Source organism: Puma concolor, chromosome A1 (genome assembly GCF_028749965.1).
Source record: "Puma concolor isolate L17-30 chromosome A1, mPumCon1.1.hap2, whole genome shotgun sequence".
Classification (NCBI taxonomy): Eukaryota; Metazoa; Chordata; class Mammalia; order Carnivora; family Felidae; genus Puma; species Puma concolor.
The window spans coordinates 13,066,387-13,086,821 of record NC_141667.1 but is presented as its reverse complement, the minus strand read 5'-3'; the positions used below and the strand labels follow the sequence as shown (position 1 = coordinate 13,086,821).

At 46.4% G+C, this 20,435-nt stretch overlaps 1 protein-coding gene and 1 long non-coding RNA gene across 3 annotated transcripts in view; one reads left to right on the top strand and one right to left on the bottom strand.

The window, feature by feature from the left end:
- Window positions 1-2,247: 2,247 nt before the first annotated feature.
- The window catches only part of FBXL7 (F-box and leucine rich repeat protein 7), a 395,240-nt gene continuing 377,052 nt past the window's right edge, over window positions 2,248-20,435 (bottom strand). For both annotated transcript variants that reach the window (XM_086676335.1, XM_025924703.2), the window contains exons 3-4: window positions 11,611-12,222; window positions 2,248-3,150 (exon numbers count right to left, since the gene is read on the bottom strand). In XM_086676335.1, the coding sequence (XP_086532461.1) occupies window positions 2,414-3,150; window positions 11,611-12,222 (1,349 nt within the window). In that variant the 3' untranslated portion in view covers window positions 2,248-2,413. The remainder of the gene's footprint in view (window positions 3,151-11,610; window positions 12,223-20,435) is intronic.
- On the top strand, window positions 12,367-14,288 carry LOC147584028 (uncharacterized). The gene is made up of 2 exons (XR_015240554.1): window positions 12,367-12,452; window positions 13,932-14,288. It is a non-coding gene; the product is annotated as an uncharacterized LOC147584028 (long non-coding RNA).

Sequence of the window (20,435 nt, the reverse complement as noted above, 5' to 3'; positions counted from 1 at the left end):
GAGGCAAAGCGGATGAAGAGAAGACGGGGAAAAAGGAGAGACGGGGAAAGACAGCATGTGCTGGGCAATGAATGTAGAGGTCACCTTTGACTCCTGTTTGGAAGACAGTTTAGGTGATGCGGTCAGGTGATGGTGATAAAGGTATTTTTAATGGGACACCTATTCTCTGGTTCAGGGAGCCATTTTGGATCTCTCTTCTCATTCCGGGAGTATGAAAATACCACTTGGAAGACCCCGGTGCCAAGGGGTAGGGACAATCCTCTGTTGGCTCTCAAATTCTGAAATTTTAGACAGTCACAGAGCAGGGGAACGCTACCTTCAACCTCATCCATGACTCTAAACCCTGTGCTATCTCCAGGATACTATTCCCAGGCAAGCAATTCATTTCCCCCCGTGGCACGTAGTCTCGACTGCACACTAAGTTGTTGGCGATGTTGACTGGAGAGGAGGTGATGTCATATGACGCACGAGAGGAACCCCCTGGGCAGGTGCCACGTCACTCTATCTCTTCCTTCCCAACAGAAGACAAAGAAACACAGTGAGCCGACGGTGGGAGTGCAGCTGTTGACTTGCGTGTGGGCTCGATGTGAAACAAATTCCATACACCTGGCTTGGAGATGCAGAGGTTCTGGGTTGGGGAGGTGGACCCTTTGAGAAAGAAACGGCTGAGTACTTGAATAGTGTTGAAGGAGAGTGGTGGCTAGAGAATAATCTGGGAAAAGTCATGTGTGGATTAACCAAAGGCAACTAAATTTCATGAAAATGAGCAGCGGACTTTTCTGGCATCCTGATCTCACACGCATGAAGCTACCAAATGGATCGCCATCCAAATAGGGCCATTTAAAGTTCCTATTTGGCAATAATTTTAACGTTCTATTCCAAGGGCCTGGTTGGTGGACCGGCGCCTGAGTTGTATCAACTTCCTTCTTCCATTTGCCTGACATTTTTGAGTGAACAGTATTTAAACACCTGAAAGTCTGTTGTGCATTCTTGGACAGAGAACATTTAGAGAGCCATGGGAGAAGGCACCCGAGGTGGCAAATCTGCACCGTTAAACACTTATGACTTAACCCCAACAGGCTTCATGCGATGATGTCTGGATGCCCAAAGAAATAAATAGATGAGAAAAGTCGAAATGTGATCTGAATGACAAAGAACCAACAGGCCTGTTCCTGCCAGCTGCCGGGCAGACCTGCCTGATGCAGGCCACAGGTGCACTGAGAGGGACTGGAAAAACCTTGGAAGACATGCGTTCTCTTGGGCCTCCCTTGTTAATTAAAAATCGTGAGGGTCTTTCCTCCTATTTGAAAACACTCAGCAAGATCACCTTGACTGAGGATATGGGCTGTGCTGTGCGTAGGAATCCCACTGCCTCCACAAGAGGGCATGGGGTGCACCCGTGTGGGAAGCCCTTGTCACAGAAACGATCCACCTAGGGGGACAGGGAGGGTGCCCAAGAGACTCACCCACCAAAATAAACAGGGGTGGAGTGACATTCGGATTGGAGTGAAGGAACTATAGGGCATTCACGCTGGCACTTCTGAATCTCCTGAAAGCACCCTCCAAAACCAATAGAGGTGGATGCCTCCTACGGTCCAGGCCAGGGTGCTCCTGTTTATTGACATCTCTGTCCTCTCAGTTCTAAAATGGGAAGGGAGCGGATCCTGGGGCAGGGGTGGCCTCTGATTCAGTGCTGGAAGCTGAAGCCCAGAGAGGTCAAGTGGTTTGCCCAAGGTCACACAGCTATTTAGCGGCAGAGCTGGGGGGAAGAATGCAGCCCCCACTCCCTCTCCCTCCCCTGCACCTTGCTGCCTGGACAAGTGATTCTTTAGAAAAGGGTCGTTAGCACTTTGCATATACCACTTTGTATATTCTTTAACGAGAATCTGCCTGGGTGTGGGATTGATGGGTAGGGCTTAGGCCAATGAAGCAGTTTAAGGGGGAGGAGGTCCGGAGAGCATCACTATTCGGAGGATTTGTGGCTGCTGCTGGCGAGGGCGGGGTGGGGGTGGAGGTGGGGGCGCAGGGGGTGCGCGTAGAAGCCTGGGAGGTGGCCAGGGGCGGAGAGACAGAGAAAAGAGGCGTCCTCCAACACTCCGCCGCCAGCTTGCCGAGGCACGCCTTTCGGGAGACGAGACGCTGCCTCGGCACGACCCGACCACAAGACCGGTTCGCTGTCAACAGAAATTCGTGCCCCTCCCCCCGCTCCCCCGGGCTCTCCCCCCCCCCCCCCCACTCCCCCTTCCTTCCCTTGACCCCTGTGGGCCTGCCAGACATAGGGAGAAAGAAAAGCCGGATGCCTAAGAACCTTCCAGGAAGAAAGAGCTGTTACGAGCGAGCGGCGGTCGGTGCTTACATACGCTGCTTTCTAGAAAGGGGTTCGTGGGGTCCGTGCGGCGCGCGCCAAGCGCGCTCAGAAGAAGGCGGGGTTGGTGTGCTCGATGACGCAGCGCTTGCAGTGGCGCTTCACGAAGCGCAGGGCCTCCACGGACACCTCGCAGTCCTGGACGTTGAGCATCTGCAGGTCGAAGCAGTTGGCCGCCACGATCTGCAGGCCCTGGCCCGTGATGCTCTCGCAGGACTTGAGGCTGAGCCGCTTGAGGTTGAAGCAGTTCAGGGCCAGGCACTCCAGGCCCGTGTCGGACACCAGCGGGCACTTGCCGATGTCCAGGGACTTGAGCTTGGCGCAGTTCTTGGCGAGGTACTCCACGCCGTGGTCCGTGAGGCCCTCGCAGCCCCGGGCGTTGAGGTAGCGCAGCTTGCCGCAGTACTTGGCCACGTAGCGGATGCCCACGTCGGTGACGCGGCCGCAGTGGGCGATGCTGAGGTACCGCAGGCGCGACTCGAGCTTGGCGATCTCGCGCAGGCCGAAGTCGCTGACGAAGCGGCAGTCGCTGACGCTCAGCTCCTTGATGGAGGCGCAGTAGACCATCAGGTAGCGCAGGCCCTCGTCGGTGAGGCGCACGCAGCGGCGCAGGTACAGGTGGGTGAGCTGCGTGCAGTGCGCGGCGATCGTGTGCAGGCCCTCGTCCTCCAGCACGAAGCAGTCCGTCATGTCCAGGTAGCGGATGGAAATCTGTTTGCCGTGCAAGGGGGACAGTTTAATGGAGGCCTCCCGGGTCAAGCTGATGCAGGTCACTTTGGAGCACCCTGCACGGAGAGACAGAACACACGCTCAGAGAACCTCCGGGAAGGCGGGGGGTGGGGGGTGGGCTGGGGAGCCCCGATCCCCTCCGCGAAGGTGGGGGGGGGGTACCGTCGCGGGGTCCTGCTGCCCCGCTCCGCCAACGTGCGCGGCCCCGGCGTTACCCTTTCCCTCCTGTGGCCCCCGCGGAGAAGGGAAAGCAAGAACGGGTCCTGCGTGTTTGTCTGATCGGGTAAGAACTTCGGTTATCTGGGTTGCAGAGGCTTCCCGGGTTTTTGAGTCGGAAAACTGCGCTTTGAATTAATTCCACATCCACCACCAGTTGCCGGATGTTGGGCCAATCAGTCCTTCCTGTGTCTTAAAATGAGGGGTGATCGCTTAAAAGGAGCACTTCCTTTGTCTTAAAAGGGGGATGATCCTGTTCCCTGAAAGGTGGCTGTGAAGCATAAAGGAGACCCTGCTTGTAACACATCTTGCCCTGGCCCAGGAACGTTCCGGAAGCTCCCTAAGGGCCGATTCTCACCCTGCAGTGGTCTGGTAGCTCTGTGGTCAAAGAGGTAAGGTAATGCAAGAAGGGTTGGCCATGGTCTAGGGTTGGCAGAAAGAGCGCTGGCTTGGGAGGCACAGCTGGTTCAGGTCTACCTTTTTATGGCCCCAGGCAGGACGCCTAACTTCTGTGTCTCAAGGTTCTCCTCTATGCAGCGAGCATGAGTAGCTGGTGTGCCTCTACTGTAGGGATATATTGAGAATTCAGTGAGATGATGGGTACAGAGGTACTTGGAAACTCCAGGGAAATACACATAATTATTAATCTGAGATAAGGTGGCCACCTGGAGACTCAATTCAACCCTCTTTGGTCCAAGAACAACTATATCACCTGGATTATTGCTCTAGCGACTCAACCAGTATCCCTGCCCTGTCCTTACTCCCAACTTTATCCTCAGAGCCGCTCTCCTGAAAACCAGAACTGAAATCATGTCACTTTTCTCAAAGCCTCTGGATACCACCCATGGCACTCCAGGTGTGAAACCTCAAGTCTGAGGGGGCCTCTGAGGACCGGTACCGCTGTGCTCTCTGATGTCATCTCTTTCCCCACTCCTCTGACTCCACTGGCCTCCTTGCTGGTTCCCAGACACCCTCAGGTGCCTTCGGGCCTCAATGTCTATGCATTGTACCGTGCTTCCCCGGTTGCCCCGTGGGCCATCCCCACTCTCTTGGGTCTCTGAGCAAATGTCCAACTTACTGGCCAACTCTTCCCCAATCACCCTGTATCAAGTGGTACCCCCGGCTTGACTCCCACTTATTTTCAACACTTTTCATCACTTTGTGGCACGATGCATTTATTTGTTCATTTATGTATTTGCTGTCCTCACTCTGCAATATAAGTTCCTGAGGAAAGGGATTCTGGGCTGTTCACTGCTGTACCCCTCATTCCTGGTTCATAGCTGCTGTTCACTAAGTATCTGTTGAATGAATGAATGAGTGAATTATGGAGTGAATAGAACCTTCTATAGGAAGATCAGAGAGGACAACTTATTTTTTTTTGTTTATAGACAACAAATAATTATTTCTCACAGTTTGGAGGCTGGGAAGTCTAAGATCAAGGTGCCAGCCAATTCAGTTCCTGATTCCTGATGAGAACCCTCTTGTAGACAGCTGCATTCTTGCTGTATCCTCACACTGTAGAGAGAAGAGCAAGTTCTCTGATCCTGTCATAGGGGCTCTTCCCTCATGACCTCACGTAAACCTAATTACTTCCGAAAGGCCCCACCTCTTAATACCATCACACCAAGGGCTAAGGTTTCAACATGGATTTGGGGGAGACAGGCATTCGGTCCATAACACTTCCTTCTTCTTCCCACACGCTAGGCAGACCTTTCCCCTCAGGCCAGTGCTTTCATATCAGAAATGTCTCTAGCAGATGGAAATTAGGGATAAAGCATGCCCAGCACACGAGAGGCCCACCCCCATCAAATGGGGGGGGGGGATGAGGAGTTTTCTCTCTGTAGTTAAGTATGCACAAAATACATGACTTCACCTCTCGGCCCCTGAAGCCTATATAAGTGTCTAGGAAATACTTGCGGACCTTGGTCTAGAGTTACTTCTGCCCCATTTAGATAGGATAATTTAAATTCAAACATTTAAATGTCCTCAGGACTTTGACCATGGCTGATGTATATTTATACTGCAAAACAGGTGTCTATTTTACAATGAATTATAATGCCTTTTATTTGTATTCAATTATGAAGCTTCCAGAATGCTTTTATGAACATTTTCTTACCTGATTCCTAATCCATTTTACTGATAAGGAAATTAATGCTTAGGAAGACTTTTGTGTTTTGTTTTTTTTTTTAGATCTAGAAAGCCCTTTAATACTCTGTCCTTCCTCACATGATTGGAAGATGTCTTTAGCTATCTCCCTAAATCTAGCTATTCTTACCCTAAGAATATGTGTATAAATTATACATTGTATACATCATATACTATATATAATCATATATGAAATACGAATTTCAACATATATTTCAGTTCACTATATATTAGTATATAAATATATATAATATACTGTATATACAAATATACTATATATAAAAACATACAGTAATATACATATTTTACATATGTATACATATGTATTATACACTTTATGTATATATATATATATATATATACACACACACACACACACACACACTTTATGTAGTGGGATGAAGTATCTATCCATACACATTGATTTATGTTATATATTGATGGCACACCATTTATATTTATATACTAAGACTATACTGTAATATACATATTTTACATACATAAAAGTATGCTGTAATATATATATGTATATGTAATATTACAGTATAGTCTTAGTATATAAATATAAATGGTGTGCCATCAATATATAACATAAATCAATGTATATGGATAGATACTTCATCCCACTACATAACGTGTATATATATTTTTCATTTTCTCTGTGCTCATCCTGAATCCTTCTGGCAATTCCAAAGCCAGGTGCTTCACCTCAGGCACCTCCGTGCTCTGGCTGCTCAAGCAATACCCAAGCTCCCAAGTGGTGACATAATAGTGCTAATGGGGACTTTCCTCCCACGTCTTGGCAGGCTGCCCAGGAAACTCTTATAAAATTCAGGCCCTGGGAGTAATGAGGTTCAAAAGCCAAGTGCTACCAAGTCAAAGAATTTCAGGAAGGAGTAAAGCATACAGTCCAATGCTGGAGAACAAAGCTGTGACTCGTCAGAGGCCGTCCACTCTGCTCCAATAGCCTCTGTGGTTTTGCAGAAGGTGGTTCAGCTTCTGCTTTGAAAGTTGTTCCTTTCAGTTTCAACTTCGGCTTTGAAATCGTCCTTTGTTTTGAGTTTCTTTTTTTGTTAGAGCAACTGTAATCCTGTTTCTATGGAATTTCTATGTCCACAGTAGTGGTTTTCCCATCTGTGATGCCTGTGAAGGCACTTTGGTTTTCAAGATCATATGACAACCTTTGTTCCTAAACTCTTAGTTCTGGTTTCTTATTTATTTATTTATTTATCTTCAATATCTAGTAAAATCCGATGCACTCCAGGAAGGACAGTATGTTTGATTCAGGGAAATATATGCCTTGTGTTTGAAACTGAGTCCCCAATTTAATGAAATACTGGTTAAGCTCAGTTTTGGTGGAAGACACTACTTTGATATGCTTGCATTGTTTTAGAGCAGTAATTTTAAATTTAAGCTTTGGTCTTAATTCCTACAGGCTTGTTAGGTTTGGCTTGAGAAGAAAATAAATTGGTCCGTGGCTGAGTAGGTAGTATCTGTGGTTAGTTCATGCATTCATACATTACAGAGGTGCAGACCACCGTAGAAATCCTCCCAATTAACCTTTATTTTTTTTAAAGGTGAGGTATCTCACACTCAGTAATATTATGGGACTTGTACAGCCAGACTAGGGAACGTTTCCTGATCCAGGGCTTCGGTTATAGGAGAGGAGGTAAGAAATGACGAGGATATGGCAGGCAACTGATGAACCGCATGAGAGATTTACTGTACATGTGTCGGCACGAAGTGAACATTTAGATACCGAGGACTCAGGAGTCTTGGAAGCGGTGATTATCTATAAGGGGATTCTTGACCGAGGGGAGCACTTTGGTTACATAATATGGAGCTCAGGTAGTAAGTAACAGCACAAGCAAATATGAGAGACAAGAAAGCAGGGGGGCAGAGGGGTTGTGACGAGTTTCCACAGGGTGGAATGCAGGGTTTCTGAAACGATTTGATGGGAACTAAGATAGGAATGGTCCACTGGGATCAGATTATGGGGCCTGCCCTAATACTCAGGGTTAGGAGTATGGATAGTACTCAGTGGGAAATGAACAATATAGGTTGAACAGATCTCTGGCGTTTCTTCAGTTAGTTCCAGATTTGGTTCTCCTTTCACAAATATAATCTTCGTTAACACTTCCTCTCGTTATTGGGGTAATACCTCTACCTTCTCTGGGATATAAGATGGTGAAGTCAACATAGACCAAGTACTGACTTCCAAGCATGTTTATAACAATGACAATCCAAAAACAATGACAACAGTCATGACTTAGTGCATGCCTGCTACACGGTTTGGAGCAGAGCATACATGTTTATTTGATACTTAAATATTTAATATTTATGTTAACCATTGATATTTATTAATTTCCCAACCAAACCACTTCTACTGATAAGGAAGTTTTAGCCACAGTAGCTTCCTAAATGCGTGTTTAGAGTATTAACCAATGGCAATTTTGTCTGAACCTTTTAGAAGTCAAGATGACCACTGAAGACTTTGACACACATAAGTTCACATAACGGTGGTATCCTCAAGTGCAAAGACAGAACATGCCTCATTTTTGCCCTCATAAAGCTTATAATGAATTGAGAGAAAGGAATCTGGGAATATGCAAATACTCAATTGCAAAACCCAGTGATGCTTTACCTGCCTGTACTCAAAAGGCAAAGAGCTGGGAGGAAACTTAACTTGCTGGGGGTCAGGCAGGGAAGGCTTTCCTTAGGGGATACTTGGATTAGAGCTTGGCCAATGAGAAGGCTGTTAAGAGGGCTGTTGGGGAGGGACAGATGAGGGAACAGCATGTAAGCCAGAGAGGTGTCCACACGCCCCAGTGTGCACAGATGTGATGTGTTTGGAGAAACATACACACGTGTAGAGAGCCAATGGCTCCATAGAGGGGAGCACTGAGTGGAAAAAGTGACATGTGAACCTAGGGCAGCTCATGAAGGGCCGTCTACGCTTTGCTGCAGAACTCGAATTCTTCCTGGAGGTTATGGGGAGCAACTGGAAATTTTATGCAGGAAAATGTATGGTTTGACTTGCTGTTTGAAAAAAAGTGCCTCTGGAGGTTGGTTGTGTGGAGGGTCGGTTGATGGGGTTGAGATGAACCTAAGGAGAATGGCTAGTGAATCATGCATCGTGGCAGCAGGTAGAGGAGAGGGGAGAGAATCAAGGTACTGGGCAAGTAGAAACACCTGCACAGGATTCTACTGGTTCTGTGTATAAGATCAGGAAAAGAAAAGCAAGGAGGACTCCCAGGTCTCCAGTTGGAAGAGGACCCTTTGAAGCAATTTCATCTGCAATAATTACGTGGTTTTACACTTTGAAAACTGCCCGGCTTTACCACATTCCATTGATGTTCAAAGATATTATTAATGGTGACAGTTAATTTTATGTGTCAACGTGAGTAGATGACAAGGTGCCGAGACACGTGGCTAAACGTTTCTGGGGGTACCTGTGAAGCCGTTTCTGGGTAACATTAACATCTGAGTCAGTGGACTCAGTAAGGCAGACTGCCCTCCCCAGTGTGGATGGGCATCATGCAATCTGTTGAGGGCCTGAACAGGCGGAGGAATGGAGAATTCTTTCTCTGCTTTCACTGTTTGAACTGACACATGGGTCTTCTCCTGCTTTCGAGCTGAGACTTATACCATCAGCAGTCCTGGTTCTCAGGCTTGTGGACTTGGACTGAACTGCATTTCCAGTTCTCCTGGGTTTCCAGCTTGCAGATGGCAGATAGATCTCTTTGCGCGCGTGCGCGCACACGCGCACGCACACACACACACACACATACACACACACACACACACACACATATATTCTGTTTCTCTGAAGAACCCAGACTAAATATTAATACAAGGTAATATGTGATCATGACAAAACCCTACAGCTAGTTGTAGTCAGTTTCAATGACTTGAAAAGATAGCTTTTAAAGTGGGCACACTAGGTTCAAGGAAGGCAGTCTCACATCCTCTCGGGGAATTAAGCTCTAGATCAGGGATGAATATTGCAAAGTCAAGTTTACTGCCAACGAGAAGGTCAACTTGAAAACCAAAGGGAACAAGGCATAGGGAAATTATCTCTGGCAGCCCTCTGGCTTCTCCCAGTATCAACATAATGTTGCCAGATTCCCTCAAAACTGGAGGGCACCATTTGGACACCTCCCCCCCCACCCCAGCTGGAATTCTGTGCTCTTAACTTGGTGAGTTAGAGATTCCCTTGTGTATATAATCGCCACATAGATCACAGGGGGTCACAGAGAGGGCATGTGAGAAAGCCACAAATATATTAGGCTCTGCAAATTAGGGTGATACAGAAGGAGGGCACCATGGCTTACGTAATGGTTAGTCAAAAGGGCGAAGCAGGGTCCACTCACTCAGTTAGAAGCCCAGGAATTTCCATTCCCAAAGTAGTTTCCACATTTCTGAATTTCCAAAGGACTCCAAAAGAGAGGGCACAATTTGCAGCCTGGATGAAGGGTGCGTGGGAACTCCTTTAACAAAGATGGGGATTCCAAAAACAAGGCCTTCTCTAATCTGATTTTCGAAAAGAAAAGGAAACGAGGTTCTGAAACCAGGCTCACAATGTTCAGAATCTTAGCATGTTAAAGAAGCCAATTCCTCACTTTTTTTTCTTTTAACTGAAGAGGAAACACATCGAGAGAAAGCTGTGAACTGTCCCAAATCACAGAGTTTTGAAACCAGTCTCCATCACATCACAATGCGTTCTCTTTCCAGAATTCCTTGGAGGAAAAATGTAAGAAAACCTCTTTGTTTCCTGCCTCTTTATGCCCGCAGCTGCTCATGACTAACTGAACGTACGGTTACTATGGTTTTGTCCTGAAGCCAGCTGAAGGAGGGGAGAAACGAGTTGCTTTCCAGCAAGGGAAAGAATCTGCGAAAAATAATTGACTGTCATCTGAAATAGTTTCAGATGTCGGCTTTTGAAAGAGAGAGCAAGCTCAGAGAGTGGACTTTTCCTTCAGATTTTGTTGCAGGGTCTCATTTCCCTCAGATGCTTGTAAATCCCAAGTTCTGTTTATTTGCCTGTCACCGTGGTTTTTACTGCTTGACCCCTCCCCAACCATCCCTGAGGTGGTGGCTCAGGCTGTTCGTTTCTTTAACTCCCTGGTGCATCTTACACATTTCAGCCTCTCAAATGTTGGCCTTTTGACTGGGCAGTGAAGGAGATAAAGGCTGTCAGTCCGGCTGGATCCTCGTCTGGCACCAAAGTGTGAGTCTGGGTTTTAATTCTTCCTGCCAGAGAGAGGTTTTCGAGCAAAGCAACCATGCTGGGATTTCCTTCAATTTTAAAAAGATCTAAAGGCTTCCCTTGATGGGCCTGATTCTTGCACTACGTAATTGAGAATGCTGCTTAAAAAATATATATATACAAAATCAACCCAAGGGTGAGGAGAGTGGAGGTGAAATATAAGGAGACACTTGGACAGGATGGATTTTCCCCAGTGTCTGCAAGATGGCAGGCAATTCTGAGCACAGCCCAGAGCACAGAGTCAGCTCAGACACAGCTTTTGGGCTCAGGGTGGTGTCTAAACTGCCTGTGTCTGAGTTAGTTACTTGGTTCCCATTTCTGTGGTTGCTCTGACATTAAGTGACAGCCATGGGGAGGAAGGGTGTTATTTAAAAGTCAGACTAACTTAACGGCCAGACAAAACGGTGACACTAGTGCCTTTAAGAAGTTGGCATTGTCTGGGGCGCCTGGGTGGCTCAGTCGGTGAAGCGTCTGACTTTTAGCTCAGTTCATGATTTCGTAGTTCGTGGGTTCGAGCCCCGCGCCGGGCTCCGTGCTGACAGCTCGGAGCCTGGAGCCTGCATCAGATTCTGTGTCTCCCTCTCTCTGACCCTCCCCTGCTCACGCTCTCCTCTCTCTCTCTCTCAAATAAATAAACATTAAAAACTTAAAAAAAAAAAAAAAAAAAAAAAGAAGTTGGCATTGTTTGATGAAAGGGAGACCTCTGGCCTCCTGGGGTCCTGATTACATAGAGACGGTTTCTCTAGAAGAGTCAGCCTCCCTGCTGCCCACCCTCTGTCCCTACTGGCTATCAGGGAGGGGACCTTCTCCAGGCAGCGGTGTCCCTCTCCCGCTTCGGGACGGTGCACCGGAGGGCCCCCCCGACGGGAGGTCAGCTGCTGTTTACCTGACACATCCAGGTGCTCCAGGTTGGGGCACAGGGACACCACGTCGAAGACCGCCTCGTTGGAGATGTTGTAACAGCCCGAGACCTCCAGGCGCCGCAGTTCCGGGCAGCACTGGGCGATCGTGTAAAGCCCTCGGTCCGTGAGCCGCCTGCAGCCACTGACAGTTACGGTTTCCAGCATGAGACAGACGTTGGGTGTGTCCTGGCAGAGTCTGCGGGTCAGCACCTTGAGGGCGCGGTCCACGTTGATGGTCTCGCCCGTCAGGCGGATAGTCCTCCAGAGCCGCGGGTCCCAGGCCAGGTTGTACCAGCGGCGGCACACGCGCGCGCAGCGGCACAGCTGGTTGGTGGGCAGGAAGGAGAAGATCTGCACCATGGACTGGTCCGGGAGGCGCTCGATGCTGGCCTGCTCCTTCTGGGGTCGGGAGGCGAGCCGGATGAGCGGGTGGGTGAGGCGGGTCGGGGGCGGGGAGTGGACCATGGCCACCGTCTCCCCTGTGATGGACGACGAGGAGGTGGACGAGCCCCTTCCATTCTGAAATCCGGGCAGGGTCGGTGGACATATCAGGGCCGGGCTGGGCGTGCTCAGGGTGCGCATGCTCAGGTCGGAGTCTGGCAAAGGACAGAGAGCAAAGGGTTAAGGGTGGCGGCCGCGGAGCCCCGGGAAGGAGGCCGACGCCGCCGTCACGCGCATTCCACCGGTAACCCTTCCTGGGCATCCATCCCCCCGGCTGCATCCATCACCGGAAGCAGCAGCGCATGCACGTTTCACCCGTTCCAGACAAAGGCTAATCCTCCATCATCTCCAGGAGGGGCGGGCAACCTTTTCTGGGAAGGACCAGGTATGGGCACTGCAGGCCACACGGGAGCTGTCTCTGCTGCCATCAGTCAGCCGCGCCACCGTGGTGCCAAGGCCGCCACACACCGTCCGTAAACAAACGGCGGTGGCCGCTTCAATGACACTTGTTCTATCGAAACAGACCAGCCGGGCTCGTCCCGAGGGCCACGGCTCGCTGACTTCTGATCTACGTTCCTGGCGGTTATCTCAAGGGCACACCTTCAAAGGTTCATTATTTCTATTCTGGGAAGAAACCTCACATATTATGAACACAAACTCTTTTCCTTTTTCTAATCACATTTTGGTCAGGCGGATAATGATGTTCCGTTTACAGACGCGGGAACGAGTTTCCGAAGAGAAAGAGATACAGAGAACACTGCTGTCTTCGCTCTGGCCCGTCCCCCAGTGTCCAGGCCCCCATCTTTTGATAATGGCACCCCAAACTCTGCCAGGGGTCTGAGGATCCACCCACTTCCTCCATTAGACCGGCCATTTCAGATGGTATTTCCAGGCCTTGACTACCTGTGGCAATATATGTTTTTCCTTATTAACAACTGTCTTCCGCATTCCAATGATGTGATTCGTATTGCTCCCTGACACCAGAAAAGATCACTTAATGAGGATAAAAGTGGTTTTTAAGCTTTTGAGGGATGAAGAGTTCTTTAGAATACCAATTCAAGAAGGCTGCTCACTTCATATCCCCACCTTGATAGCTATATCTATATGAAATAATTTAGTTTCTATATAAATATATTTATTTATCATACAGTTTACATAGATAGCTGGACAGATGTATTTAGGATGACATTTATTCTGTCTCTCTAATGTCTATATATTTCACACACGCACGCGCGATCACACACACACACACACACACACACACACACACACACACACGCAGAGTATATTCATCCCCAAAGCATGAGTTTCTTATTCTGTAGAATAAATGATATGGGCTAGATGAATTCTAAGGTATTTCTAGCTCTAATTCCAGTTCCAAAGACTTAAACAAAAATTCTGTTCTTGTGTGCTTTTCCACATTTCATACTTGGGAATTTTCAAACACTTGTTTTTTTTTCAAAGAACTTCCAATAATAACAGAGGACACAGGAACTTCTGACACGGGAATCTCCACTGAGGGTCTGTCTGCAGTTTTCCTACTGGTATCCTTTTTCTACTGCTATCATGTGTTCTTTCAATTTATTTCTTTATAACCTGACACTGAAAACGTCCTACACGTGCCCATGACTTTGCTCGTGGAGCATCTCTGAATGACTGCCTACTTCCTCTCCCCTTGTCTGCCTCTTGCAATACTAAGAACGAATGCTACCTCCTCTAAAAATATTTTCCTAATGTCTTTGAGAAATAATTAATCCCCTTCCTATTCACATCTCCATCCTTGGTTATTAGGCAGTTGTGAGTTTATCTTTCCCTGATGTGCTTGACTGTATTATTTTTCTCAATGTTGCACCTCTCTCTACAGCCACACATTTTTGCCAGGTGACTCTGCCGTTCCTTCTAGGTGCAGTATATTTGCTCCATCCAGTGATGCTGGACTTGGCCACGTGACTTGCTTTGGCCAGTGAATATGAGGAGATGTGAACATGCCTGGCTAGTCCACTGACCTTACGGTGGGGAGAGGACCATGGAGAGGACAGAACTGGCTGAAACCTGCAGCTTAGAGCCACGCTCAACCAAACCCAGCTGGGGGCAGCCGATGCCCAGGTGAACCAGAGATGTGTAAGCTAACCCACTGAGCTTGGGGCGACTTGTTACACAGCATTACTGTGGCAGCAGATGACAGATATGCCTTCATTACACTAAAAGCTCCTTTGAGACAGTGACTGAATCCTTTTCTTACTTGTGTCCTGGAAGCACCTGACATGGTTTATGGTACACAGTAGCTGCATATGAATGTTCTGAATTGAGAGGAAATACTTAGATGTTCAGAAAACAACGGTTTCTAGCTTGGCATGTGCTTCTGTCTCCCAGGTGGTATACCTACTGCATTTTAAATCGTTCATAAGAAAGGAAGTGTGTACCTCTCTCTTTTGTAATCAGGTAAAATAAACAGTAAATCCGTAAGGACAAGTTTGCATGGAAACCAATTAGGGATTTCCAAACTGCCATCCAAGCTACTGTGGTACTAACCTTCGTCATTAGGTGAACTCTGAGAATTGCCTCCAAAGCCAGCCTTTTCCTTAGGCAGGTGAACAGCTTATTTAGGGCCAGGAGGGGAGGTCAATCTCAGGCTTTCAGCTCTGACGTTTAGTGGCTACGAGGGCTCTGACATCTCTCTCCTACCTGCCTACATTCTATTCACCTTGAAAGAGAAGCAGTACTCTGCGGAGACCTGCACATCGTGAGTTGGGCCCCCTGCGGGATGAACATACTCATAGTGGGGGTCGGGGCAGCTTCCTAAACCTGCATCTTTCGCCAATTCACTTTTCTTCGCGTTCACACCCCCCCCCCCCCCCCCCGCACTGAGGGAGAGAATGGGAATGCATCCAGACTGACCAGCACGGCTGTGCCTTTGGTGACGCGTTCAGGTTTTTCTTTGCCAACAACCATACCCGAGCGTTCCAGAATTCACACTCAGAAACGGAGGGCAGCCTCGCATGTCTGTGAGGAACATTCTGCCCTGGAGGGGACTCAGGAGCAGGCACTAGCTCTCCGTCCTGCCTTTTCTAGAGCTCCACAGCAGGGTAGGAGTAATTCATGATCGCGCGGCACTGCTTACCCACGTGAGGAGACAAGTGGAGGGGGTCTGGGGGATTTCCACCAGGGCAGCCGGGTGTCTCTTTTGCTAGAATGTGCACCAGCATTCTCTGGTTATTTCCTACTTACTCAGATCGAGAACCTTCAGAGACTTTTTGAAAGGATATAATTTGTCATCATTGAATAAATAACACTTGAGAATTAAATAAATAATAAAGAATAATGAGTCATGCTATGGTCTAAATGTTGGTAGCCCTCTCAAGTTCATATGTCAAAATCCTAACCACCGAGGTGAAGGCATGAGGAGGTGGGGCCTTTGGGAAGTGATCGGGTCCCGAGAGTAGAACCCTCACAAATGGGATTAGTGCCCTTATCAAAATCATTGTTATATCTCTTTGTTATATTACCTCCTTTATTATTACAGTGCCCTTCTTTGTCTCTTGTCACAGCCTTTGTTTAAAGTCTATTTTGTCCCATTGGGGCGCCTGGGTGGCTCAGTCGGTTAAGCGTCCGACCTCGGCTCAGGTCATGATCTCGCGGCCTGTGAGTTCGAGCCCTGCGATGGGCTCTGTGCTGACAGCTCAGAGCCTGGAGCCTGCTTCAGATTCTGTGTCTCCCTCTCTCTCTGACCCTCCCCCGTTCATGCACTGTCTCTCTCTGTCTCAAAAATAAATAAAACATTAAAAAAAATAAAGTCTATTTTGTCCCATATAAGTATTGATACTCCCTTTCTCTTCACATTGATTTGCCGTGATAAACATTTCCCCATCCCCTCACTCTCAATCTGCATGTGTCTTTAGGCGTGAAATGAGTCTCTTGTTGGCAGCATATAGATGGTTCTTGTTTTTTTAAATCCATTCTGACACCCTATGTCTTTTGATTGGAGCATTTAGTCCGCTTACATTCAAAGCAATTTTCGATAGATATGTATTTATTGCCATTTTGGTACTTGTTTGTGGTTGTTCTTGTAGTTCCCTGGTTCTTCTCTTGCTCTCTTTCATGGCTTGCTAGCTTTCTATAGTGATGTGCTTGGATTCCTTTATCTTTCTTTTTTGCATATCTATTACTGATTTTTGATTTGTGGTTAGCATTAGGTTTGTCTATAACATCTTCTGCCTATAGCAGTCCGTATTAAGTTGATGGTCACTCAGGTTTGAACCCATTCTTTACTCACCCCCAACATTTTAGGTACATGGTGTTATATTTTACATCGTTTTATTTTGGGAATCTCTTGACTGATTTTTACAGATATACTTTGTTTTACTGTTTTTGTGTGTCCCACTTTTATAACTCTTACTTATGGTCTTTCCTTTTCATTCAGAGAGTCTCCTTTACCCTTTTTTTTCTTTCTTTCTTTCTTTCTTTCTTTCTTTCTTTCTTTCTTTCTTTCTCTTTCTTTCCTTCCTTCCTTCCTTCCTTCCTTCCTTCCTTCCTTCCTTCTTTTTTTTAGAGTTGGTTTAGCAGTCATGAACTCCTTTAGCTTTTACTTCTCTGAGAAATGTTATCTTTCCTTCTGTTCTGAATGACAGCCTTGCTGGATACAGTATTCTCGGCTGCAGATTTTTTTTTCTTTTTAGCACTTTCTATATGTCATGCTACTCCCTTCTGGCTTGCAAAATTTCTCATGAAAAATCCATTGATAGCCTTACGGAGTTTCCCTTGTATGTAACCATCTTCTTTTCTCTTCCTGCTTTTAAAATTCTCTGTCAATAATTTTTGCCATTTTAATTATCTATGTCTTAAGGTGGACATCCTTGAGTTGATTTTGTTAGGGGATTTCTGTGCTCCTGGATCTGGATATCTGTTTCCTTTCCCAGGTTAAAGAAGTTTTCAGCTATTATTTCTTCAAATAAATTTTCTGCCCCCTTTTCTCTTTTTTGTCTTCTTTTGTCTTATAATGTGTATGTTACGCTTGATGGGATTCACTGAGTTCCCTACATCTATTTTCATTTTGTAGATATATTTTTTCTCTCACTTGCTCAGCTTGATTACTTTCCATTACTCTGTTTTCCAGGTCGCTAATTCATTCTTCTTCTTCTGGCCTGCTATTTATTCCATCAAGTATATTTTTCATTTCATTATAGTGTTCTTCATCTCTGATTGGTTCTTTCTTATCTCTTTATTAAGGATCTCACTGATGTCCTCCACTCTTTTCTTAAGTCCAGTGACTATCTTTATAATCATTACTTTAACTTCTCTATCAGGCATATTACTTATCTCTGTGTCACTTAGGTCTCTTGCTGTGGTTTTGCCCTGTTCTTTTATTTGGGACATCCTCCTCTGTCTCTTGATTTTGTCTAACTCTCTGTGTCTGTTCCTCTGTGTTAGGACAGTCAGCTACATCTCCTGCCGGGAGTAGTGGTCTTCTGAAGAAGAGATCCTTCAGTGCCCTGCAATGCAATGTTCTCTGTTCACCAGAACCTGGTGTGTCAGGGTGCTTCCTATGTGTGCTGTGGGTGCCCTGCTGTTGTATCCTGGCTGCTTTTTCTTTTGTTCCAGTAGTCTGCAAATGCTCTCTTTTCCTGCTGTAGATAGGGTTGGCTCCCTGCCCAGGGTGGGGCACACAGTTTTAGAAAGATGTATGTCAGTCAGCTAGTGAAAGGAGACCTGCTGCTGCCACTGCTGGGACTCAGGCTCTGCAAATCATGCCAGTTGGGAGATGCAGTGTTGGCAAAGTTCACGCCAGTCTTCTGGGAGAGGGGGCCCACAGTTCCAGGACTGAGGCAAGTGAGACTGGAAAGGGTGGCTCCAAGGAAGCATGGTGGGGTTTGGTGTGAACAAGTAGGGTAGTGAATTTCAGAGCCACGATGGTTCTCACAGGTGGCCATGTGTTTACGCTGCACGGGCAGTGGAGGGAAATGGCACCTGCCAGTTCCTTTGTTTCTGGAGAAGTCCCTCAGTGAACCCTGCGCCTCCTGGACATGCTCCAAAATGAGTAAACTATTCTCCTTCCTGTATGTTCCAGGCATTCTGCAAACTGCTGCTTCTGCCTTGTAGCTTTGTGGGCTGTTTGTCATGCTGTTTCTTTAAGAACGGGGACTCAGCTTCTTCTCACCTTCCAGGCTCTCCCAGAATTGAACCCACAGATTTGAAAAATTCTAGGCATTAAGTCCTGCTGGTTGTAAAAACTCATAAAATCCAGCTCCTGTTGTTTTCAAAGCCAAATGTTATGGGGATTTGTCTTACCCATGTGGGCTCCCTCGTGTGACAGCCTGTTTCTCGCCCTGCTCTGTACCCATGGATCCCTTCCCCCACTGGGTGGCTGCAGTCCCTTTATTCCCCATAGCATCTCCAAATGCATCTCTGCGCTTCCTACTCTGTTCAATATGGCCTCTTCTCTACCTTCAGTCATGGAGTTTGTTCTGCCAGTCTTCGGGTCATTTCCTGGGTCATTTACACTGATGTGAGTGTTACCTATTTGTATCTGTGGGACAAGGTGAGCGTAGGCTCCTCTTACCCTGCCATCTTCCCAACCTTCTCCAGAGCAGATGGCTTTTGAAATTTACCAACACTACTCTTTTCCCTGCAGACATTTTTTGAGGAAAATTTTTTTCAAAAATAAACATATAAACTGATAATGAAATCTGTTAAATGTAGACTCAATGAGTTACTTTGTGGTAGGATGGATGGTTGCATGGAGGGGTGGACAGACAGCCAAAGGTTTAAGAGGAAAAAGTATAAAGTCTGCAAAAAAGACATGTCTGGTTAATTACATTTTTTTTAAAAAGTGTTTATTTATTTATTTATTTATTTATTTATTTATTTATTCATTCATTTAGAGGACACAAGTGGGGGAAGAATAGAGAGATAGGGAGGGAGAGAAAATCCCAAGTAGGCTCCACACTGTCGGCATAGAGCCTGATGTGGGGCTCAAACTCACAAACTATGAGATCCTGACCTGAGCCAAAATCAAGGGTCAGAGGCTTAAGCGACTGAGCCACCCAGGCACCCCTGGTTAATTGCAAATATAAGAATTAGAGAAGAGGTTACCAATTATGAATATGTAAGACTCTGTAAGAAAGACAGAGACACACATATGAAAGTGTCATGAAAGCAGAATGTGAGAATTTAAGGAAATGAGCATGTATTTTCGTCATGAGATGTGTATTTTGTGGCCTGTGTCTCTTAATGATATTGGGAAGGTGGTTGTACACAAAAGACTGAAATCAAATGAAAAATACACAGCACTGATGTCAACAGGAATATATAGAGAGTGGATGGCAAGCAGTACACAGGGATAGCCACTGGGTACGAAAATGCAGTAGGTTGGGCTGCTGCAAATTCTAGGATTACAGATTTATAGGCAGAAAAGAAAGTGACGATTCATTCTTTCGTTGGATCATTTACCACACATTATTACTGTGCTTGAGTGCCCAGTGGGGTCTAGGAAGGGAGGGGTTTTTGCATTTGACTAGATTCTAAAGCAAATATTCCTAGCCCAGCTCCTTTCTGTACCACAGTCCCATTCAAGGACCTCCACAGCAAAGATTTTGACCTCTCCAATTTCTTGCATCCTTTAGGGAGCGAGAAAAATGACCCTTTTGAGAATGTGCTCAAATCAGCCTAAACCCAGGATGGTAAGGGATAGAACAGTTTGTCTAAGCCTGGAACAAAAGACGGTTTTCAGAAGTCCAAGGTAAAAACAATGACTACAGAATCTCCCAGTAGCATAAAACATTTGAACTCAACAATATTTTTGGTAAGCTTTTGGACTTTCTCAAAATGGTGCAATCTTTGTTTGATACAAAGGAGATCTTAAGGCAAATAAATATAATTATACTTTTTTATTCATATTTTCATCTATTGACTAAAGGAAGAGAAAGTTTAAGCACTGGTGATTACATTAATGATTTAAAACATTCCAAGTATGTAATTTATGTGGGAACAATACATTTAGTGTACTTAGGTTACTTTACATATGTAAAGACTACCAAAAAAATAGCTATCTTGGGGCGCCTGACTTCGGCTCAGGTCATGATCTCACGGTCCGTGAGTTCGAGCCCTGCATCGGGCTCTGCCCTGACCGCTCCGAGCCTGGAGCTTGCTTTGGATTCTGTGTCTCCCTCTCTCTCTGCCCCTCCCCTGCTCATGCTCTGTCTCTCTCTGTCTCAAAGAGAAAATAAAATATTAAAAATTTTTTTTTTAAATATAGCTATCTTATTCTGGGGGAAAAATAAAACCCAATAAACTTGTTTTCTCATGGTTTCAAAAGTCCTGGAAATTTTGCATCTTTAGTAATTATAGTGCAGTATCAAAAATATTCAAGGCA